At 39.4% G+C, this 24,521-nt stretch overlaps 1 protein-coding gene and 1 non-coding gene across 6 annotated transcripts in view; one reads left to right on the top strand and one right to left on the bottom strand.

The window, feature by feature from the left end:
- FREM1 (FRAS1 related extracellular matrix 1) overlaps positions 1-24,521 on the top strand; it is a 169,314-nt gene that overhangs the window by 48,118 nt on the left and 96,675 nt on the right. For 3 of the 5 annotated variants that reach the window (XM_030920405.1, XM_030920404.1, XM_030920403.1), the window contains exons 6-8: positions 5,303-5,626; positions 8,164-8,272; positions 8,447-9,241. In XM_030920405.1, the coding sequence (XP_030776265.1) occupies positions 5,303-5,626; positions 8,164-8,272; positions 8,447-8,451 (438 nt within the window). In that variant the 3' untranslated portion in view covers positions 8,452-9,241. Of the gene's footprint in view, positions 1-5,302; positions 5,627-8,163; positions 8,273-8,446; positions 9,242-10,942; positions 11,075-14,388; positions 14,734-15,459; positions 15,603-24,521 lie in introns of those variants that run through there. The other 2 variants (XM_030920400.1, XM_010389356.2) reach the window with 1 other exon arrangement.
- LOC115894131 lies at positions 6,387-6,493 on the bottom strand. The gene has a single exon (XR_004054165.1). It is a non-coding gene; the product is annotated as a U6 spliceosomal RNA (small nuclear RNA).

Below are 24,521 nucleotides of genomic sequence, written 5' to 3'. Positions count from 1 at the left end.
ACACCTTCTCTTTGATGCTTCCTTTTGTCCCTCTTGAAATCAGGGGGTCCACTCTGCAAGGTCACAGCAAACTAGAGGGGAGGAGAATCTCAGTCCCATGTTTATATTTGTCACAGATTGGTCACTCTTCCAGGCTTTGGAATGAAGGGCTGGCTCCTCAAGGAGACAGGCTCCCAAAGACCTCCTGCATCTTCCAATCTCTTTTAATTCTCTTGTCTTTCCTCCTGTTGATCCTTATATATTGAAATAATGACAGAAAGTGGATTCCATTTATTCAAAATATTGAACTTGCAGTGCTGCTGATTCATGAACTCTATAATTTGTTTATTGGAGAAACCGGGGAAACTGTGTACCTGCTGAAACAGCTGAGATTTCTTGCTGAGGAAAGATGTCCAAGATGATGTTCGGAAATACTTCTATCTTTCACAAACTGGCTTCTCACTGGGATTTCTCCTAAGGGGCCCAGTCAAATATTGAACATTATTACCCCAAGGAATTTATATGACAAGAAATCATAAAGAAATGATAAAACAAAATCATAGAATTAAGATCTGGAAAAAAACTCTGAGGCAGACTAGTCAAATTGATCAGGTAAATCCCTTGGGTAGCTTTTCAAGGATAAATTTCTGAGTCCAACTGAGAGTTAAGAGCATGGACACCGGGCCCAGACTGCCTGGGTTCAAACATCCACTTAACTAGCTGTGTGACTTTTGGTCTCATTTTCTTCAACTTAGAGTAGGTTAATAGTACCTGTTTCTTACAGTAACTGAGAGGATTAAATGAGAAAATGCTTATTACGTGCTTGACATAAAACCTGGCACATAGTAGCACTATGCATACTGCTGGTTTTAAAAGTCACCCGGTAAAAAACTCATTAGCCAGGTTTGCAAACCCAGGCTGGGTTTAGCTCAAGCTTCCTATTTTATAGTGGTGGCTCCGAGCCGTGACATACCTTGTTCATACAGAGCTAAACACGAGGTCTGTAGACAACTAGTAGATGCTTTCTGTTTGTTTTAACACAAAACTCCTTTCATTTTTAAAGATTTCCTATATCCATTGAAAAAATGGAAGCCATTGTTCTTTTTCACCGAATTTTCTCATTTTTTTCTTACTATATTGAATAGGGCTTTATTTGTTTGTATTTTAAGATCTATTTTTATTGGGAATTTATTCCTTTACCTTCTTGCTTTGTTTATCATTAAGCTATTCCATAGCTTATTTGGCATGTCATAAAACAGACTCATTTATGAATATAAAAGTAATAGGCTCACTGCAGAGAATATTAAAAAAACACAGAAAGCAAGATAAGAAGAAAATAAATATAGCTTTATTTCTACTATTTTTACATACACACACATGTGCACGAATGCATGCCAGAGTTGGTTTTGTTTATGGAATCACACTTATACTACATGTGAAGTTTTATATCTTGTTCTTTTGTTATTTTTGTGGTTGTACAGGCAATTCTCATCAAGTGACCAAACGACCCTTCATTCATAATGTCTTCTAGATTTTTAAAGGTCTTCTTCCTTACATTTGCCTTTTTAATCTACCTGAAATAAAATTTTATTATATGATGAAATACAAGGAACAGTTTTTTCCAAATAGCTCAAATTTTCAACACTATTCATTGAACAATTAACTTGTTTCCCAATTGATTTTAGATGATCTTCTGTTGTATAGAAGGATATAACTTATACAATTTGAAGGCTAGCTCTTTTATTTCTTAGATTTGCCTACTTATTCTTTGTCAGTCTCATATTATTCTAAACGTAACAGGCCTATAATTATCTTACAAGCAAGTTCTTCCTTATCACTTCTCTTCAAAATTTTCATAGTCATTCTCACCTAGACTTAGTTCCAAATAACTATAATTAAATGGTTATGTTAGTTTCAAAGAAAAAGCCCCTAAGGATTTTTATCAGTATCCAGTTAGAACTATAAATTATTTGGGGAAAATTAGAATAATGGAACATTTACCATATTGAATCTTTTCATCCAGAAATAAAGTATCTCACTTCATTTGGACAAAGGTTCTTTTATATATTTCTGTAAAGTTCATAGTTTCCTTCACATAAGTTGAGCATACTTATTAAGTCCAGTCCTAGGCACTTTGTTTTTGTGAACCTATTGTGAATAGAATATTTTTCTCCCATTATATCTTCTCATTGGTTATTGATGACAAACAGAAAAGCTATTTTTGGAATAATTTTCTTTTATCTGGCTTCTTTCCTGAGTTCAATTATTTTAAGAAATTCTCAATTATTTGGGCTTTTAAAGACCATAATTATATCTTTCACTAATGATGATAATTTTGTTCTTTCTTTTTCTGTAATTATTATTCTTATTTTTGCTCTATTCCCCGCTGGTTTGAGAAGAACAATATTAAATATAATGTTATTTATAAGAATCTTTGTCTTATATTTTTTACTAATATCAACTGCCCACATTGAATTCATCTTTGAAATTATGTGGTCTCTCTGCTTTCTCCATTAATGATCAATTTGTATTACCCTTTTTCATCTTTCTATGTAATTTTATTTTAAGTGCTTTTCTTGTAAGGTACATATAATTGGACATTTTTATTGAATTTCAGAATATTTGTCTTGAATAAGGCAATATAAACTTTATATTTGTGGGAGTAACAGATACACTTTTTTCTCTCATGTTTTATGCTTTCTTGTGAATTAAAAAAAATTGTCTTGCAAAATAGATCACGTTTTCTTTGCCCTTATCTTTATTTATTTGACAATTCCTTATCAAACTTTATGTTTTATTTGGATTTAATTCTAAACTTAAAAATATTCTTAAGCCTATATTTGTAATATATACAGTCAAAAAATGAAGTAAGCTCTCTTGGCTCCTTCCTATGTATGATGATAATGGATCCAAGTGATCCTTTCTCGTGGCAATTGCTTTGTTTATATAATTTGCAATTTCAGTTCTAGCATATGATTGTTATACTTTATTATAAGCAGTAAGCTCTTTCATCATTTGTATCCACTTTATTAACATGTTTAAGATAACGTACTTATTTAGACTTAACTCTAGACTCAATTGGTCTTAGCGTGAAGCACCAGTCCTTCTAAATCACAATTTACCCCTCTTGAGTTTTCTAATTATGCATCTTCAAATAATATTTTTTCCCAGTGACACATGAAGAGTAGATACTCTAAACCCTGGGACATCTCAGTATATCATTTACCTGCCTTCATCAGCCATGCAGTGGGAAGGGAGGGGGTTGATTGTCTTCTCCTCTGTTCCTCTCTTGCAATTCTCTCTTCTCTGCACATTGCTGGTTAGTTTCTTAATTTTCAGGCTGGTGGCAGGGGTGGTTTCGGGGAATGGGAGAGAGGGATCTTATTTGATCAGGCACTGATGACATATGATTTCATGCTGTCTGCGCCTGGTAGATGTCTCAAGCTGCATCTTTGTCTTAGGGACAAATTCATGGTTTCTCTGGAGAGCCCCATTGGTCTATCACTCATCGTTCTCTTAAGAGGATGTATTTCTAGCCTGAGTGATCACTTGCGATTTCTCCTGCAGCTCCTAGGATTTGATTCCATCTCCAGCATTTTCTTACTGGATTTTTGTCCTCTCAAGAGTACTCTCTGAAGTTCAGGGTCCAGGAGACCTCAGACCAGCCCTCTGCCCACTTGGCCCATATCTGGGAACATTTACATGTCCCTTGCTGCCACAAACAAGAACAAACTGATTCTGGCACAGCCATCATCATTTTTCTGCTTCCAGCCACTTAACTTCCTCAGATATGAGCCCTGTGTCAGCTCTCTGTGTGTGTTTCAACTGCAAGAAACACATTTTAAGGGACAGGAGATATGGCATTGCTCTGCTTTTCCTGCTCCATGCCAACGTGTGATGTTAAAGGTCAGGAAAGTGACTGAGCACAACACAGCAAAGCACTCCTCTCTCCTAATCAATCTTTTTCTTACCTTTCTCAGTCTTTTTATATTCTTATGTGGGCAAGAAAGTTCTGGAGTCTGGAACTAGTTCCAGACAACTTGCTGTGTAAATTCTGCATATTTTACTACCTGTCTTACATTCAGTTGCAAATCTAATATATTTTATTGGAATTGTAGCATTCTGTTATACACAGATTACAACTCCTAGCCCAATGGCCAGTGTTTATCAGTATGGGAGCCTGGTTCTCTCAGCAATGGGATAGATCAAATCCTATGAGAACTAGCGTCTACTGCTATGAGGATTCTTTTCTTTACAAAGTCTCACTCTCTTGCTCAGGCTGAAATGCTGTGGCGTGATCAGAGCTCACCATAACTTCAATCCCCTGGCTTAAGTGATCTTCCTGCTTCAGTCAATTGAGTAATTGACTATAGGTGTGCACTACCATGCCTGACTAATTTTATTATTTTTACTTTTTTTGTAGAGATAGAGTCTCGCTCTGTTGCCCAGGCTGGTCTCAAACTCCTGGCATCAAGCAATCCTCCTGCCTCGGCCTCCCAGAATGCTGGGATTGCAGGCATGAGCTACCACACCTCGCCCTGTGAGGATTCTTTCTGCCCATAGCACTTGTTGAGCTCTTAGATCTTGTGGCACAGTTTCGTGATTTCTTTGGAGGGTCTCTTGCTCATAGTGCTCTCGTTTTGGAGGATGCATGCCTAGCCTCAGTGCTCACTTGCAATGCTCAATGCCCAACCCTTGCTTGGAGATCCAGGATCTTAACTAACCAGACAACCAAGTAACTATTCTTCATTTGCGTGAGAACCAAATCATGAAGACATACTTCCTTCATCCTTCTCCTGCCCCCTTTAAAACTACATGACAGGAGGTGAGGCAGGTGGCTGGAGAAGGTTGTTGATGCCAGACTGCTAAGTGCCTACTTTGGCTATTTCATTTGTCCTCACTTGATACTTGGGAGTCTAGTATTAATATTTTCATTTACAGCTGGAAAGAAAATGAGAATGAAGAGTTTAGTAACTTGTGTGAAGTCACACAAATTAAAAGTGTTGGATGATAAACACAGTTCCTTCTGATGCCAAAGTAGTTGCTCCCTTCTTCACCTGGCTGCATGTAAGAGTCACCAGGGAGCTTGAGAAATACTGATTTTCTGGTCCCCTTTTTGGAACAATTAAACAAGAACCTCTGGAGACGGATCCTAGGTACCAGCGTGTGTTTAAAGCTCCCCAGGTGATTCCAATATGCACCCAGCTTCAGGTCACCGCTAGATGCTAGGCTGTGGCTGTATTAAATATTAGGCTATTAGCTCTGTATTATATCACCTCATTCATATTATTTCCTCCTTTATATTTTCTCTGTCCTTCAAAAGTCAGAGAGTGCGTGGCTGCCTGTCTATATCCGAGCTGGAATTCCGAATCAGATTCCAAAGGCTGCATTCATGGCCATGTTTATTCTGGAAGTGGATCAGTTCATCCTGACCTCCTTGACTACATCAGTTCTGGACTGTGAAGAAGATGAGACCCCTAAACACTTGCTGGTGTTCAACATTACTAAAGCCCCGCTCCAGGGCTATGTGACTCACCTGTTGGATCACACCAGACCAATCTCCTCATTCACCTGGAAAGATCTCAGTGACATGCAGATCGCCTATCAGCCACCAAACTGCAGTCATTCTGAGAGGAGACATGATGAGGTAAGAAGGAGAGACAAAACTTTCAGCCTAGAGAAGTCACATGGTTATTTAAGAACCCCCTACCCTAAACCCTCAGGTTCCTTTGTACCTTCATTGCCTCAGAAAAGAATCAGTCACTGTAAATCAGGGTGCAAACCAACTGCCCGGAGGAGCCAGGCAGGCGGGGTCAATGAGCAAACCCCACTGAGGGGCACTGTGGCAAACTGAAGAAAGAGCCAGCCCCTCAGGAAGCAGCTGCCACCCAGCTCGTGCCCACCGCTGCCCTGCAAGGATACAAGTGTGCCCACTGTTGCTGTAGCACTGATGTGGCAAGAGAAATGGGAAAATGATGCTTTTTTGGTAAAATGCTTAAATTCTTGAATATAGAAAACAATTAAAAATTGTAGTGAAACGTATTGTGTTAGCTACCAAATATTTCTGAGGGCCACATTTGACCCAGGGCTCACCAGCTTGAGAACTGCGGCAGCCTTCGACAGCCTTCCTGAATCACAGAGACCATTGAAGTTAGAGATGACTTTTGTATACAATTCTTTTATTTTTAACAAAAATTTTTTGGTGTGTTTCTTTATTTTAATTTTAAGTTCTGGGGTACATGTGCAGAATTGCAGGTGTGTTACATAGGTAAACATGTCCATGGTGGTTTGGTGTACCTATCAACCCATCACCCATGTAGTAAGCCCGGCATGCACTAGCTATTTTTTCTAATGTTCTCTCTCTCTCCACCCCTGACCCTGACAGGCCTTAGTGTGTGCTGTTCCCCCAAAATATGGAGCATTTCATGAATTTGTGTGTCATCCTTGTGCAGGGGCTATGCTAATCTTCTCTGTATCATTCCAATTTTAGTATATGTGCTGCCAAGGCGAGCACACAATTCTTTTATTAATAAATTCTTTTATTTTTTTTTTTGTGAGAGCTTTTTATGGGAATCCTTAATTTTAATTAATAACACAGACTCAGGATAGGACATTCCATAGTCTTATTTGATAACTAATTTCACAATGAAACGCTGTCCATCAGGAAGGTCCTACTTCTATCTAAATTCCTTTTGCTGCAGGTTCAACTTCTTTCCTCTGGTTTTGTAGTTAGTGGGAGGGGAGGACAGCTGGTTCAAGTCTTCCACATAATAATGCTTCACATGCTTAAAGACCTCCCAGCAACTTGATTCAAACAGGATGGAAATTTTGAATGAGCAGACTGATACAGACTTGAGTTCAGGTTTATTAAGGAAAATAAATATCCCTGGGGTTACCTCTATTGTAATTGAGGCATTTTCAGCGTGTAGCCTCAAGGGGAGACAAAGGACTTCAGGCTGTAAATGCTGTGGTTTGCCTTCTGCTTTTATTTCCTCCTCTCATCAGAGTCTGTGGCCCCTACATGCCTTCCCTGTTAGGAAGTAATTTCTCATTGCACATTCAGTCTTACTTCGAGCTCACAAGTAGAGCACTACTTTTCTGGCTGCTTCATGTGTGTAGTTTCTGGCATTGTATAATGTACTCTTAAAGCAGAACCTGTGTGAATGTGTGATGTTTTTCGTTAGACGGTAACTCACAGTTTTTTCAGTGGAGATCACACAGTTTTCAGGTTGTATGGACTGGAAGCCCTGGGCCGGGGCCTAACCGAGTGCATATTTACATTTTACCCCTCCAAAGAAAGACACATCTTGCCCATGTAGTTTCATGTTCAGTCTGTTGCTCTGGCAGCCTTGAATCAGTTTCTTTTGTCATTCAGTGTTTGCTGATATAGTGCTGTTTGATTATTTCTCTTATCCTCTCCCATGGACCACATGTTCTTCAAAAGTAGGGAGTATGCCTTGCATTTGTGTGTTATACCTCATTCTTCTCTGTCAGCATCTGGTGAATACATACACAGCACACAATAAAGACCAAAACTTGTCACATAGCCCCTACTTATTAGTCATGAATTTCATGAAAGCAAATAAAGTTGAGATATTTAAAAATGTGTCTAGTGAAATAGATGTCTCTAGATCAGGGTTTCTTGATAGTAGCCGTACGACAATTGCCATTTTGTATCAGATAATTACTTGTTTGGGAGGTTGTCCTGTGTACAGTAGGATGTTAGTATCCTGGCCTCTACCCACGTGGTGACAATAGCATTCTCCCACACACCCACTTCTGAAACCAAAAATGCCTCCAGACATTCCCAAAACTCCTCTAGGGGGACAACATCACCCCTAGTTGAAAACCACTTCTCTAGATCCTCCACCTTTGAGAGAGATTTAAGTGATTGAATGTGGGAAGGAGTTGGTCTCCTGAGCAAGTGCAGAGACACATCTCCAGCATATTACCATTTTTAGATTAATAACGTCTTTTATGTAGAAGAAAATTTAAAAATACTGTTAAAGTAAGGAGCAAGATCTAGAACCTGAAAAAGTCAAATCAGGTTGTCTAAAATGAGATGTGGGAACCGCAGAAACCTGAATCCCCGTTTGCCTCTGTGTGTGGCTATACCCCAGAATTAATGCTGTTTTACCCTCTAATGCTTCAGTGTGTGGTTCCTTTGCCTCTGTTTGTTTATAGGTAGAATTGGAGGTATATGACTTCTTCTTTGAAAGGAGTGCACCTATGACAGTCCACATCTCCATCAGAACAGCAGACACAAATGCCCCCCGTGTATCCTGGAATACAGGTAAAGCTCAATATGAGGCATAAAGCAACATAGCCCTGAAGGGAATACAAGAAAGATGGGTCAGGAAAGAAAGGTAGTTTTATTCCTATGTCATACATGAGGCAACTGAAACCCAGACAGATGAAGGGCATCAGATTGTAGCTTTTGTTGTTGTTTTTTTATTCCTCCTGGCAGCGTGAGAAATTTAAATCCAGGATTTCTGTGTCCTGCGGCCAAGTTCTTTCTTCTGCTGGAGATAAGACAAAGGGACACTTTTCAACTGAATGAAGCAAAGAAGTGACTGTTTGTGATATTGAGCTGTAGTGGGACTGAAATCTCCAACTCAGATTGTTACAAGGGACTGGAGAAAGGTTTAGCTTTTGTAATCCATATTTTTATGTTGGGCGACATGGAAACTGAAAAAGATAAATAAGAGCTTTAACTGCTTTAAAATATGGCTTTCTATGCCATATTTAATTCTGAGTGGACTTATGTGATGTATATATGTTCACCAGATGTAAATGTGGAATGTAAATGGAAATCTTTTCCTTTCTCACTGATCCCATCAATACCATTTGAAACATACTTAAAAGCAGTGATGGTAGACTGTATTAAGGGAAAAATGTCTGTGTCTGATTTAAATCCTCAGGTGGCAGCTTAAATAAGCTGCCTTGTGTGTGTACACATAGGTATGTGTTTGTATGTATGTGAGTTTCAGTAGAGATAGAGAACATCAGGTGAGCAGCCTTGATTTATAATTCTGGCTCTACATCCTATTCGATCTCTGTCAGGGGGGTAATGAGACAAAAGACGGAATCAGTAACCTAAAGTTTAGGAATAGTCACATATTGCGTGGACTCCTGCTTGAGTGTAGAGATGGAATTGTCTGTACGTGTATGTGTGATTGGTGACACCCAGGTTTGTTCAATGTCATTTTGGCTGCTTTGAACATCAGAATCCTTTTTAAAATAAACATTTGTTTATTAGGAACTTGATCTGTGCCATTGTTGAAATTTGGAGAATATATTACATTTAAAATTATTTATTATTTCACCATGCAGATATAACCAATGTTAATATTTTGCTGTATATATTTCTAGGCTTCTCGATTGTTCCTCTGCTGTGCTCCGTGATGCCTTGTCCTGTGCACTCCTGGCTTCCAAACCCTTATTGTATTGCCAGTCATAGAGATTCTTCTTATGCACCCCTCCCTCCCTCCCTTCCTCCCTCCCTCCCTCCCTCCCTCCCTCCCTCCCTTCCCTCCCTCCCTTCCCTCCCTCCCTCCCTCCCTCCCTCCCTCCCTCCCTCCCTCCCTCCCTCCCTCCCTCCTTCCTTCCTTCCTTCCTTCCTTCCTTCCTTCCTTCCTTCCTTCCTTCCTTCTTTCCTTCCTTTTCTTTCTCCCTCTCCTTTATATATGTATTAGCCCAATTTCCCTAGAAAACAGACCCTGAGGCAGATCAGATGTACTAACCCTATACTGAAAGCAAGAGTAAGGGGAGAAGCAAATAAAAAGGTGGCATAGCTGAGCTGGTCACAGTTTTACAGTAAGATAAAGCAGATTGGTCTGTAGTGTTGATGTCTCCAGGGAGAAGATGCAACCACTGTGTCTGGGAAGAGTTGGAAGTGGGGTGGGGAAAAGGTCAACAATCTATTAATGGTCAGTTCTTTCCCATTTCCTGTCTTTAATGGCTTAAAGTTTACTTCAGTGGCTGTTAACTCCCCACATGCCCAGAGGGTGTTATCTGGCCCTTCTTAGCAGCCATAGAACATATTCCCTGGGTCCCCTGGTGCAGGGCCTGATAAGCCACAAGGTTGGTCCTGCCGCCACCAGAGGCAGTGGAGGTAGCCGGCTGCATCAGAAGATGAGGCAGTGGTGGCAGGAGGGCTTTACAATTTTGGAAACTGGGAATCCTCATGGGGCGGCTGCAGCTAGAGAACAGTCAGTTGGTCGAGGCCGGAGTGGTGGGTGAAGCTGGCAGATGTGAGAGAAGCATAAGATAGGTCCAGCAGCATGCTACCTTGCAATTCTACCAGCTTGCTCTGCTCCCTTTCAGGATTCTCTGTAATCTGTTGTAATATTGGAGTCAATAGTACTAAAAATAAAAATAGTACTAAAAATAAAAGCTACATTCCAGTTTCTTGAAAAGCTTTTAAAGATGCAATATTCAGATGGTTTCATGAGTGGAAATTCATTCATCTTTTCTTAAGCAGGCACGTTGGCATGTCACAGAACTTGCCAGTACCCTTTTCTTATCTTTTTTTTTTTTTAAGTTCTGGGATACGTGTGCTGAACGTGCAGGTTTGTTACCTAGGTGCACATGTGCCATGGTGGTTTGCTACATCTATCAACATGTCATCTAGGTTTTAAGCTCCACATGCATTAGGTATTTATCCTAATGCTCTCTCTCCCCTTTCCCCCATACCCCAGAACAGGTCCCAGTGTGTGATGTTCCCCTCCCTGTGTTCATGTGTTCTCATTGTTCAGCTCCCACTTGTGAGTGAGAACATGTGGTGTTTGGTTTACTGTTCCCGTGTAAGTTTGCTGAGGATGATGGTTTCCAGCTTCATCCATGTCCCTGCAAAGGACATGAACTCACTATTTTTTACACTGCATAGTATTCCATGGTCCAATGTGCACATTTTCTTTATCCAGTCTATCATGCCAAAACCCTTTTCTCCTTTCTTTCACAGGTCTGAATCTCCTTGAGGGGCAGTCTCGAGCCATCACTTGGGAACAGTTTCAGGTTGTCGACAATGACGACATTGGTGCAGTCCGGCTAGTCACTGTTGGTGGCCTGCAGCATGGATGGCTGACTTTAAGAGGTGAATGATCCAACTTGGTAACCTAGCGAAGAATCCAAAAGTATTTTCTTCAAAAGTACACGTATTTAACAGATATATGTAGCATCTCTTGGGCCCCATTTCTCAATGAAATTGTCAAATGCAGAAGATCTGGAGATCTTGAAACCATTGACTTTTGTGTTCAAGTGCTCAGATCAATGTCTAACCATTTATGAACAGTACCTTGTGCGTGGCTCATTGTTTAAACCTCAGTTTTGCTTTCTGGATGCCATGCAGGACTCCTTCTAAGTATACTCCTTAACTAGTTATTTTTTTCCCAGTTGGAGGACAAAATGTTTTTTATTTCTCTGCTTCAAAGAAGTATTTTGAAAAATTAGGCCAAGTGTGGTGGCTCATGCCTGTAATCCCCACATTTTGGGAGACTGAGGCGGATGGATCACCTGAGGTCAGGAGTTCGAGACCAGCCTGACTAATATGGTAAAACCCCGTCTCTACTAAAAATACAAAAATTGGCCAGGCATGGTGGTAGGCGCCTGTAGTCCCAGCTACTTGGGAGGCTGAGACAGGAGAATTGCTTGAACCTCGGCAGCAGAGGTTGCAGTGAGCCAAGATCATGCTGCTGCACTCCAGCCTGGGTGACAAAGCAAGATTCCATCTCAAAAAAAAAAAAAGAAAGAAAAGAAAAATTAATGCTTAATTAATACTTCAGTAATAATGATGTTATGTTATTAGTAGTAGTTGTCATGATTTAAAAGAAATAAATTTATAATTCTATGGGATGATAGTTAACAAGGTAATAACCCTAATAAAAGTAATATTTACACTTTATGATAAAATAAGTCATTCCTTATAATGAGCTCAGAGGATTTAATTCAGTTATCTTCTTGGTTTCCCTAACTGTAAAGCAGAAAGATAACTCTCAGGGAAAGTGATCAGGGAATTCTGGAATCAAAAACAAAATAATAAATGTGTGATAAATCCTACTGCTTAATCCCAGGACAGTGGGAGGCCAGTTTAAATCTGGGTATACCAGACAGGTTGGGTGTTCAGTTGTACGTAAGAGAAATCCAAGTGAAGTGGCTTGAAAATTAGTTATTTTCTTCATGTCTTTGAGGCTGGAAGACACAGAAGGAACAATGAAAGAAGTCATGGCATCTAAGTTTGCTCTATTTAACAAGTTTTCCTAGGAGCACAATACAACAATTTCCACTTAGATTTCTTTATCAAACTACGTCACATACAACTCAGTGCAAGGGAGTCGGGAAGTCTGAGTATTTTTAAATGACCGTATTGCTATGCCAAATACAACTAGGATTCTGGTAGTGAGGAAGAAGCATAAAGTGGCTCTTGGCCAAGAAAGTGTTAAATCGTTTATTCCTCTAAGGTCTTTAACACAGCCACATGGTGTGAAGAGAGTAGTGGGGTGCACCTGCCATTAAGAATTGTAAGTCTCTGGCTGGGCACAGTGGCTCATGCCTGTAATCCCAGCATTTCGGGAGGCTGAGATGGGCAGATCACTTGAGGTCAGGAGTTCGAGACCAGCCTGGCCAGCATGGTGAAACCCCATCTCTACAAAAACACAAAATAGCCCGGTGTGGTGGTGGGTGCCTGAGTCCCAGCTACTCGGGAGGCTGAGGCAAGAGAATCGTTTGAACCCAGGAGGTGGAGGTTGCAATGAGCCAAGATCACGCCACTGCATTCGAACCTGGGAGACAGAGGGAGACTCTGTCTCAAAAGCAAAACAAAACAAAACCAAGCAAAACAAAAAGACAAAAAGAATTGTAAGTCTCTGAAGGAAACAAAGCAATGTTTATTAATACTATGGAGATGAAATGAAGAGTGGGAGAACATAATGCATTGATGGTCTGGGTTCAGAGGAGATAGAAAATAGTATGACCATTTATTAAGCATTTACTTTGTGACAGATACTGTGCAAAGCATTCTGTATACTTTATCTTGTTTATCTCATATCAACTTTATGGTATTAGATACTATTATTATTCCCATTTTACAAATGGGTAACCTGAGACTTAGAACAACTGACTTATCTAAGGTAACACACCTAGAAAATGACAGAACTGGGATTTGAACCCAGTCTGTTAGATATCAGAGCTCTAGCTCTTGGTCTTTGAGCCAGTAATTTTCAAATAGGCTTGATAACACTGGTTGTTGCCTCCCTCCCACCCACCCCTGAATTTCTGATTCAGCAGGTCCAGGGTAAGGCCTGAGAAGTTACATTTCTAAAACTTTCTAGGTGGTACTGAGGCTGCTGGTTTGAGACCACTCCTCTAAGAACTGCTGCCATGTAGGATGGTAGCAATTAGCTGAAGAATAACCAACACTTATTGTAGGCTTACTGTTGCTTAAGTTCTCTCATTCTTGCTGTGGATTATGAGGTAAGTATTTGTATTAGTAAGGGTTCGCTAGAGAAATTAAGCCAACAGAATGTCTATCTATGTATCTATGTGTATATCTATCTACCTACCTGCCTACCTACCTACCTATCTATGAGGTGATTTATTATGGGAATTGGCTTATGTAATTGTGGAGGCTGAGAGGTTCCATGTTAGGCCATTGGAGAACCAGGAAAGCCATGAAGTCATGGGTATTAGTCTGAAGGCCCGAGAACCAGGGAAGCTGATGGTGTAATTCCCAGTCCAAAGCCAAAGGCTTGAGAAGCTGGGCAAGGGGAGTGGAGAGGGGTGAGTGTGGTAGGGAAGGTGAAGGGTGGAGGGACAAATGGGGGTGTTAGAGGGTGGCTGGTTTATGTTCCAGAGTTCAAAGGCCCAAGAGCCAGGAGCTCCAGTGTCAGAGGGAAGAAGATGGAAGGAAGTCTCAGCTCCAGAAGAGAGAGAACATTCCCCTTTCCTCTTCCTTTTTGTTCTACTCAGTCCCTCAATGGATTGGATGATGCCTGTCCACAATGATAAGCGTGATCTTTTCTCAGTCTCCTGATTCAAATACTGATCACTTCAAGAAACACCCTCTTCACAGAACCACCCAGCAATAGTATTTTACCAGTTGTCTGGGCATTCCTTAGCCCAGTCAAGTTGATGGAAAAAGTTAAAACCATCACAGTAGTATTATCCATGTTTTATAGATAAGTTTTATAAATTAAATACCTTGCTCAAATCTGCACAACTGATGAATGTTGGAGCCAGTATTCAAAACTAGATGTGTTGTCCCAGAACCCACTAACAATCTATAGTTTTTCCAGGTGAGGGAAATGCAGGCTGCACACTTTCCTTAGCAGCCTGTTGTATTGATGCTTTCCCCACAGCTGCTGCTTCTGCACTCCCTCGCTCAGTCTGCTCCATCTCTGCTCTCTCCCTCAGGGGGGAAAGGATTTCTCTTCACCGTGGCTGATCTCCAGGCTGGAGTTGTTCGCTATCATCATGATGACAGCGATTCCACCAAAGACTTCGTGGTCTTCCGGATATTTGATGGCCATCACAGCATCCGTCACAAATTCCCCATCAACATCTTGCCCAAAGATGATAGTCCCCCGTTCCTCATAACCAATGTTGTGATTGAACTGGAGGAGGGGCAGACTATCCTGATCCAGGGATCCATGCTGCGAGCTTCAGATGTGGACGCCAGTGATGACTACATCTTCTTCAATATCACGAAACCTCCACAAGCTGGAGAGATCATGAAGAAACCAGGGCCAGGACTGATAGGTAAGTTCTGGGTAGTTAAGATCATTTGAATGGAATTCACTCTTATGTGGAGAACCTTCTATGCACCCTTCTGGGTTTGCTGACATTGTGTCAGAGTTTGTGCTAAGGTGAACATCAATTTTCTGAAGTAAGATAGTATTTTTATTCCCATTTTATAATGAGGAAGCCTGAGATTTAGGAAAGTTAATTTGATCTATCCAAGGTTGTGCATCTACAGATTTCCAGAGCTGAGCCTCAAAGTAACCACTACTGTATGAAAAATTAAGTCAGCCACGCAAGGTGATAGAACAAATTAGTCTAAAAGGAGATTTTTGGAATATTCTAGATTATTGATAATTTCATGAATAACATTTGTTTACATTTTGTTGGAATCATTTTGTAACTATTTCTTAAAGTGGGTAGATCCAGAGTTTGACAAAATAGGGATCAAGTAAGTAGTTAGTGTTACTTTGTATATTTGAAATAAGAGTAAGTTTCTTGAAAATATTTTTCTAATGCTAATTTTTCCGTATATCAAGACAGATGTAGCAACTTTAGTTTTCCTGCTCTATTATTTATTATTTTTCTGCTTTATTATTTATCTTTGATGAAAACATTTAATACAGATTCCTTGGGGGCATATAATATACTAGACAGATAAGACTTTTGAAGATAAGTCCAATATCATTGTCCCTCAATATTTGATAGGCTTGTACAAAAGTATGTGGTGTTTTATGGACCCAATAGGCTATCCTGTCCCTGGCTTCCTTCAGAGGGATTTGTTTAATGGAATCATTTATTATCGTCACTTTGGTGGAGAAATCTTTGAAGATTCTTTTCAATTTGTCCTGTGGGACAGCCATGAACCTCCAAATCTTTCAGTGCCACAGGTAAGAGACCGTTTCTGAACACTTTTGCAAAGTCTTGTACACAGGTATCAATTCTAGGAGATGTGGTTAGAAACCACATGAAAACAGGTTTCAAGGTTTAAAAATTGAAAAACAATCGATTAAACAAAATTAAGCAGATTTCTTTGCAATAGGACTACTCAAATGTTTCCTTTTTGAAAGAGTTTTATATATATGTATGTATTCAGTGTTTCCAGGTCATTGAACTATGGGACCCTTTTATGTAGAGCAGCTCACAAAATTTGCTTGTCTCCAGACACTCAGGAAAACATTTATTTTATATGTGGTGATTAAATTATAAGCTCCAGAGTGAGGCTGCCTGAGTTTCCCTCTTGATCTTGACACTGACTGACTGGTCAGCCCATGCCCCAGTTTCCTCGTCTGTAAAACCGATAATAATAGAACCTTCCTTTAGAGTTATTGTGAAGGTGAGATAATACATATGAAGTACTGAGAACATTTTGGTACATGGGAAACACTCAATAAATACATTAGCTATTATTTATTGTTGTCTTTAAAGATCTAAGAGTCTCTTACTACCATTAGAGGATATAATTTAAATGTGTAGAATGTAGAAATAAGTTTAAGCAAACATTGCCACATAGAAATTACAGAAAGTGGAGTCAGGGTAGTGTCTAGACAACTATAATAGACTCCTTGAAAAGAGAGGCTGGTTGATAATAGAGATTTTAAAAAACGACAGCTGAAATTAAGTAATCACCTACTGATATGGTTTGGCTGTGTCCCCACCCAAATCTCATCTTGAATTGTAACTCCCACAATTCCCACGTGTCATAGGAGGAACCTGTGGGAGGTAATTGAATCATGGGGGCAGGTTTTCTTGTGCTGTTCTCGTGATAGTGAGTAAGTCTCACGAGATCTGATGGTTTTAAAAACAGGCGTTCCCCCCTGTGCAAATGTGCTCTCTCTCTCTGTCTTTGCCTGCTGTCGTCCATGTAAGATGCGACTTGATCCCTTTTGCTGTGATTGTGAGACCTCCCCAGCCATGTGGAACTATACGTCCATTAAATCTCTTTCTTTTGTAAATTGCCCGGTCTCGGGTATGTATTTGTCAGCGGTGTGAGAACAGGCTAATACACCTACTATGTATAGTACTTTTTGCTAGGCATTTTGTACCTGTTATCTTGGAAGATAGCCTGTATATGGATCCAGGCAAATCTCCAACCTGTTCTAGAATGACTGCTTAAAGCAAGTGTCCTATTTGTCACATAATGCCTTCCCATAATGTCACAGACACTGACATTAGCTAATGCATAGATGATTGAGCTATTCATCTGTGGCTAAGAAGAGTGTAACAGAAGGAGATGATCAGAAAGAATGATTCCAGAGAGTTCTGAAATGGAAGGCAGTAGGTGATCCCTATTAAGGAGTAGAGAATGAATGAGAAAACTCGGTTCATCTGCTCTTTGACTAACAGGTCAATTCCTTTTCAAATAACACCTCCCACTTTTTATCAATGTATTATATGTCATTTCTAGATTAAATTTTTCCTTGAAACCTTAGTTGATTTAATAGTTCAAAATGGTAACAGTTAATAGGATTTACTTCTAAATCTTCTATGTATCCAATCTGAGTTATGTTTCTGAGTAGGATACCATATCACTTTTAGCAGCCTAGGGGCCTTTTTAAAAATGAAAATTTCAGGACTTCCTTTTTATTCTTTTGTTGTTATATATTTTATAAATCATGTTCTTCATATACACAAATATAGATGTCAGATTTCTCTGTAATGAAAACTTTAGTGCAACATAATTATTTCTGAATGTGGGCAAATTGGTCAAACTAAACTGTAGATCTAGTTATAAGTTTATTCCCTGTGATGGATAGGTTTCTAAAGATGCTTATCATGTTTTTCTCTGCTTTCATCTTCTTAATTTATGTCAGAAGGAGAAAGAGATTGGGGCAGAGGGAGATCTACAAATTTGCTGTCTTCATTAGCCTGTATCTTTGGCCCTTAAATATTTATCCAGTTCAGACTTGTGTCCTACCTCTCTACCTGACATCTTTACGTGTATATATCATCAGCATTTTAAATTCATTATGACCAAAATACATTTAGCATGTGTCCCTAAAAACTTGCACAAAATAACTAGCTGGACTCTCTGAAGTCATCCCTGACTCCTTTCTCTAATGTCAGCACAACCAATCTGTCAGCAGGTTTACTAAATCTGCTTGATGAGTTTCTCTGATCTAGCTCTACTTCCCCACCTCTTTGCCATTGCTTCAGCTCAACCTTCATCTTTTCTGGACTAGATTATCCTCAGAACCCCTCCCGTGGCCTTTTACAAATAGAGGTGATTAACCAAATCCTTATAGTTGCGATGAATTAAAGCTCATTAATATAATAGCAGTATTCTTAGTGAAATTAGCATCTGTTTTTCCCATTCTCCCTCTTCTGATTGGTGGTAGCTTTGTCTTAGTTCCTCTCCAGACTATGGACTTGCTCTCAGCTATAACATCACCTGTTCCAAGAATCCTCTGACAACCCCATTCCACAAACCCTCAAGCTGGATCAGCTTGTCCTTTTATATGCTCTGGCATCTGTTTACACATATCTTTGTTGTTGAACTTTCTATAAAGTAAGACCACAATTTCTTTGATTGGATCAACTCTGATCTCCTTGATAGCAGGGACCTGGAATTATTCATTTCAATATTTCTAGACCTAGGTATCTGACTCAGTGTAGACCCTGACGAACTGCTTATTGATCACAAAATGAATTCTGGTTCTTTCAACTTTTACTGAAACTGGGAGGAGATAAAACCCAAATATTTGATAGAGACTAGGGAGGGAGTGAGATGGGGAGGTAATAAGTATAAAGCTTTATTCTTCAGAGTTTCTAGAAATAAGTATGTGCATGCCAATGAAACAAGTATTGTGTGTGTGTGTGTGTGTGCTAGCAAGCATTTTTATATTTAAAGTTCCGATATTATCAGTGAAACTCCAATATTTGAGGAGCTCAAATGATTATCTGGTCTATTTGATGTTTACATTCTCAATCTGGACAAGTATCTAGTCATATCCTACAAATAAAAATAGATTTAAAATATTCAACAAAATTAGTAACTTTCAGCTGCTCAACTAGAAGTCCAGATAAGATGATTACTTGATGGTAGCTTTTGTGATCAGAAGATTCCATGGTTTTGATTTATTTTGACGTAATGGAAGCACAGATGAGCAATATCAATTCTGTCTACAACAATGGCATTCAGAATACACAATTTGAAAATGATGAGAATTCCTTTTGAAATTGACACACAAAGCAAAACTAAAATATGGTTAAGCTTTTTCTATGACATAAAAAAGGCTAGAACTTCAGCTCAGCCACCTACAAGCTGTGCTCCCTGGGGCAAATCACTTAACCCCTTTGGGGCTCAGGTTTTTTCTCTGAACATTGGGAATAATAACCATGGCTATTAGTAAAGTGCTATCTGGATCACACAAGAAAGCTAGTAGAACAGTGAGTACACAGTACTTAGTAGGTGCTCAATAAATTAATTTCCTGTCTCTATCCTTTCATGACTGTTGCCAAAGTTTACAGCATGTTTATCCATTATGAAGCATTTCAGTAATTAAAAATTAAATCCAGTTCTCAAAATAAATACAATGGCAGTCATTTTTCTATTCTCCTGGAGTCAGTGTCATGATTTTTCCCCCCCAATTATAGGGTTTCACTAATCTACAAAGTTCAGAAATTCTCTGTGGGGCCTCCCAGCCATAGTGTGGATCAGTGAGGCTCTACTTAATTGGAAAACTGGATTTAATAAGGAAACAATAGTTATTGTGCCTTCAAAGAGACCATTTTCCATGCTAATTTATTCTCCAATGTGTTCTTTGTGTAAAAAGAATGTACAGCCTGCTTTTTTATACTCCTGTAATAATTTTTGGTGGGCACATTTGTGTGTGTGTGTGTGTGTGTGTGTGTGTGTGTGGTTTTAAGGAGCGGAGAGTTTAATATGCAAGATGGAGAAGAAGGAAGGGAGAATACAGAAGGAAGAAGCTCCCCTATACAGAGACAGATGGGGGAGTGGCTCCAAAGCTGAAAGAAGAGGTCCCCAGGTGTGGTGGACACCAGCCAGGTATATATGCAGAGGCTGGAGGAGGCGGTGTCTGATTTGCATAGGGCTCAGGGAATAGGCTTGACCAGGCATGTCATTCACATAGCCCGCAAAAAAGCTGGTCCTCCCACCCTACCTTTTAATATGCAAATGCAGGGCGCCATGATTTCTACACACATGGGGATATGTGGGGGTGGCCATGTTGCCAAGAGCATGTGGGCCAGGGGCAAGAAGGCCAAGAGAATTGCCATGTTGGGTGGACCCAGTTTCTAATAGTTGGCATTTGCATATAAAAAGTTGCCCACCTGGCTCTAAGAGCTGGGGCTTTACAAGAAAATTTTCCGGATATGCTTTAAAAGATGAAAACTACCCAAGGACCCCTTTTCCTCTCTATCTGCCTAAAATAATTTCTTTTTCTTAGTAACTCCTACCACATTCCTCCCTGTGGCGATATCACACTAACTGCAGTTAGGGGGTTTTGGGCGAAGACTCTTTCTGGCTACTTCCTACTTAAAAGGGGCGTGGAATGGGGAACAGCAGTTAGGGCTCCTCCTGGGGTTGATTTAAGGGTCCTGGGAGGAATGGCATGTCCATGTGTGGTTCAGTTTGCAGGACCATTTGCAGTTTGATTGCTTTTAGGCGAGAAGAAACAATTTGAGTTATAGTACTGAAAATACAGCGTACAAGCAAGAGGGGGCTTCATAAAGGGGTTAACCAATTCCATGAAGAAGACTGGAATTTCTTATAGAGGGATTGTAGCCACCCAGGGCTGAAGCCGGCATTTCCCCTGACCCTGTTAATAATTTTGATTTGATTTTTAAGTACCTGTAGATTTTCCTTTCCTTTACTAGGTGTTAATCCAAAAGCAGCAGGTTTCATTTAAAAGTGCATCACTAAACCCAGTGAAAAATCCTAGCAGACTTAGTGATAGTAAAACTTTTATGCTTCCTTTTTGTCAGTAACTATTATCCCGGTTATAAGGATAATGATTAAGCAAAATACAACAGCAATGAAAACTCTGTCGGATATTTTAGTTAGAAGGTGCTACCGTGTATAACCCTATTGCAAATAGTACAGTGAGGACAGCAGTTCCCACAAGTGTGGTGTGGTAGATAATTTCCATTTAAAATTTTACTTGCCAAGATATAGAATTCCCCTTTGGGGGTCTATGAAGTTCCTTGCTTTTATTTTCCCAAAGAAAGAAAGCTCAGAGTTATGGGCACCTTACTCACTTTCATTACCTGGCAGAATTTGCAAAGTAATTGCCCAGAACTAGCATATTGATTCACATTTTTACATTACCCATCCTTTTTTTTTTTTTTCTCAGCTGCAGATCACCACTTGATTCACAGGAATAAGCCAGATTAGTCTAAAATATAGGCAAAAAGTTTAAAAACAATGAGACTAGGATTTAATGACAAATGTATGATAAGTTTTGAATTTTTCTCTTCAGTCCTCATTTTTGGTAAAAAGTAATTATGAATGAACTTTAGTCTTATAGTTGGCCTGATTATTTGCATGAAGTGCAGCAAGAATGGTTATTTTTACATAGGCCTTTTGGATTGGCTTTGATGAAACTCTGTTTCACAAGGAATTTCAGATAAGACTTTTATAGCCAAGCCCAGCCATGGGTTTGTATCCTCTAATACCTGTGAGCTGGGTGATCCTTTCCTCTTGAGGTCCCAAGATACACTCAGAGCTTCCAGACCTATTAGAAAGTGACATTCTTTACTGACCACAGGTCAGGAACCCTGTGTGGGGACTGTATAGACAAGGTAGGAGGCCAGTTCTCCCCAAGGGGCTTTAATTAGCTCTACATGTCAAGCTTGATTCCTTAAAGGAAAACACATCCTTTCAGTCAAAGCCTTGATAAAATAACCGGTTTTCCAGTTGTGTCCTGTTGACAAAGAAAAATTGATTCTTACTGCACTGATGCAAACAACTTTATTGCCATAAGAGTACTTATAGATAGTCTACAATTTCTAGAGGAACCAGGCAGAGAAAAATGAACATGCTCCAAATTTTGTTTACAGGAGAATACCTTACTTAATTATTAAAGGCTGTAAATTGTTTAAAATAAGTTTCCTTGACTCTGAAAAACTAAACAAGGATTAGTAGTATTCCAAGCAAAAGTCAAAAAGTTTACTTTAACTTTCTCAGTGCTGTCCACTTACTTAAATTTTGTTTTGCTTGATATTTGTGAACATGTCAGTTTTTTAGGAGTCCCGTAGATTCTTCCTCTATTTCAGTGTTACAATCTTCAAAGCTATTAATAACCTTGCATTTGAGAACACCTGTTAAAATCCTTAATATAGCTCGATTATAAACCATCTTTTGAGAAGGAACAAAGCAAGACAACAATTGTCTGTGGATGGCAACATTTCCAGGAGAGTTACAGTTAAAAACATGACTGGGAAAGAACTTTATTTATCTTTGTGGTTTACAATAACTTTACCCTTAATTATGATTGATAGCATATACTTAGGCATTAGAATTTTAGAAAACCCGTACAATTTTTGAACATATATTAGTGTTCACCAAAGTGTAACTTAAAGAAGATTGGACATCATTTTGGCAATCTCATGTGACTAAACATGTCAAATAATCCTGTTTACCTCTTCTGAATGTTTCAGGGGCCTCTGAACCATCCAAAAAGCCAGGCATCAGGAAGGATAATTTCCAGATTGCCATAAATTATGTTGCCAAAATGATGACTCAAAAGGCAAAAACATTTTATTAGTCTTTACTATGAGAAGAAAATTCTGTTTAAAGCTAAATTTTACCCTTGCATTAGTTTATTTTCAAATGAAAACTTATGGATTATTCCATTTTATCTTAATCAATTTAACCATGAGGTGAAATTTTTACAACCTTTTATAACCCTCTTACTAAAGGGCAGAGTAGTGTCTTAAGACTTCCTTACTGTGCTTTTATTTCAATGGTTAATGTATGAAAAGACCGTATAGATACCATGGGAGAAGATGGTGTAGTGCTTCTACCATGCATTTCATTTCGAGGCAAACCAAAGCCAACTGGCTTATTTTGTAATCAGCCTATCCCTGATGGGAGTCTCATCTCTCAGTGTGGGGTTGGGATGTTGCCTTATTTTCCAGGTGGCTAAGAGCATGCTTGTCTGATTTATAACTACTATTAGCCGTCCCTTACAGTGTATTTTCTACCTAGTTATTACCAAAGCTCTCTCATAATGTGAAGTAATTTCTGATACTCCCAAAACTCAAACCATCAGATAACACAATGCAAAACAGAACAGAGCCTTTGATTTTGAGAGGGATAATTTCCTTTTAATTCCTGGGGTTTTATGAGGAAAACACAGGTTTGTTTTTATTTATTTATTTGTTTATTTTTTCCCAAAACAGGGTCTGTGGCACCTCCTCTGTTTTTCTCAAGGAGTCCCATGCTACCAGAAGTTATCTTAGAGCCTTTCAGGCATGCATTAAGAGTGATAAGACAAAAAATGGAGAAAAATAACTCAGTTGACTGAGAAGAAAAGAGCCTTTTTCCAGAAAAGCAACATCCAAAAAAAAAAAAGAAAAACATAAAGGCCTTTTAAATATACCTATAACTTGAATATCCACTCGTAATTAAGCTGAGCACTCTTTAAGAAAATCCTTTTAAATCCCTTGTTACTTGACTTTAGCTACACCAAGCAGTTAAGATTTTCAGCTTTTGAACTTTATAAAAAAGTAACCTCGCAGATGAAATCAATGAGCCTTAATTAGGTTATGACTTAACCATGAGTGTACAAGGTATTTTCAAAGGAGTGATAGGCAGCTTTTGAAACTGCCATTGCAAAATTGTGACTGAGACAATGAAAGAGATCAACCCAAACAACTCCATTTTTTTTCAGCCCCTAGGCTGTCCTTGACCATCCCTGGGTGCAGGCTGAATCAGCTTTGGAAGGAGCCTGGTTTACAGTCTGTAGTCTAAAACAAAGATGATAACAGCTGATTCCCAAGATGTACTTCCCTCTTGCCTGGGGAAGACCAAGAAACTAGCCACAAGCTTAGAAACCATGGCCCAGGAGCCATGCAGCTGGAGGCTACAAGATTTTGACCCTCCCTAAACCACTCTTAAGATCAGGGCTTAAGATATTTTGTAAACCCTGCCCTTGGTGGATCAGCTGGCATCACCCAGAGTGACAAACTGGCTCATTTGATTTTGTGGCCCTTACCCAGGAACTGACAGCACAAGAAGACAGCCACCACCGTAAAATGGCAGAGACTGAAACAAAGTATTGCCACGTGGTTATAGATTATGTTCCTAAGGACATGAAGCAAGATGGAGGCCTGTAGCCAAGTTTGTTACTGACCGTTCTGCTGGGCTGGCTTGAACAGCAGACCTATAGGGTCCTGGGCCTGCATCCTAACCTAAGATACCTTTTCTTTGATAGAACCATATAGAAAGACACGCAAAGCACACAGGATTGTTTACAGCTTAAGACCAACCTTACAAATCCTTTTTTATTAATTATACATTTACGGAGAACATAAACAGTGATCCTTATTATCCCTTGTTCTGGTTTGCACAGAGAGAGAAGCCAAAAGCCCAACTGGTAAGAAATTTTTACCCTTTTGTCAGCATATCAGACTTCTGGGTTCCCTTCCCCCTAGCTCAACTCTACATCAACTGTTTTAAAGTTTGGAAAATTAATTTTTCCCAGGTTGGAAGAACATGGTAAAAGAGATAGAAGCCATTTTAAACTACAAAAGAAGGAAAAACATCGTAGAAAGGAATTCAATTCGGGTTGTTAAGAGGTATTGCCTGTCTTCCTACTGGGAATTGTGTTTCCCCTATTTCTTTG

This window comes from Rhinopithecus roxellana, chromosome 16 (genome assembly GCF_007565055.1).
Source record: "Rhinopithecus roxellana isolate Shanxi Qingling chromosome 16, ASM756505v1, whole genome shotgun sequence".
In the NCBI taxonomy this organism is placed as follows: Eukaryota; Metazoa; Chordata; class Mammalia; order Primates; family Cercopithecidae; genus Rhinopithecus; species Rhinopithecus roxellana.
This window is presented reverse-complemented; position numbering and strand designations above follow the sequence as displayed.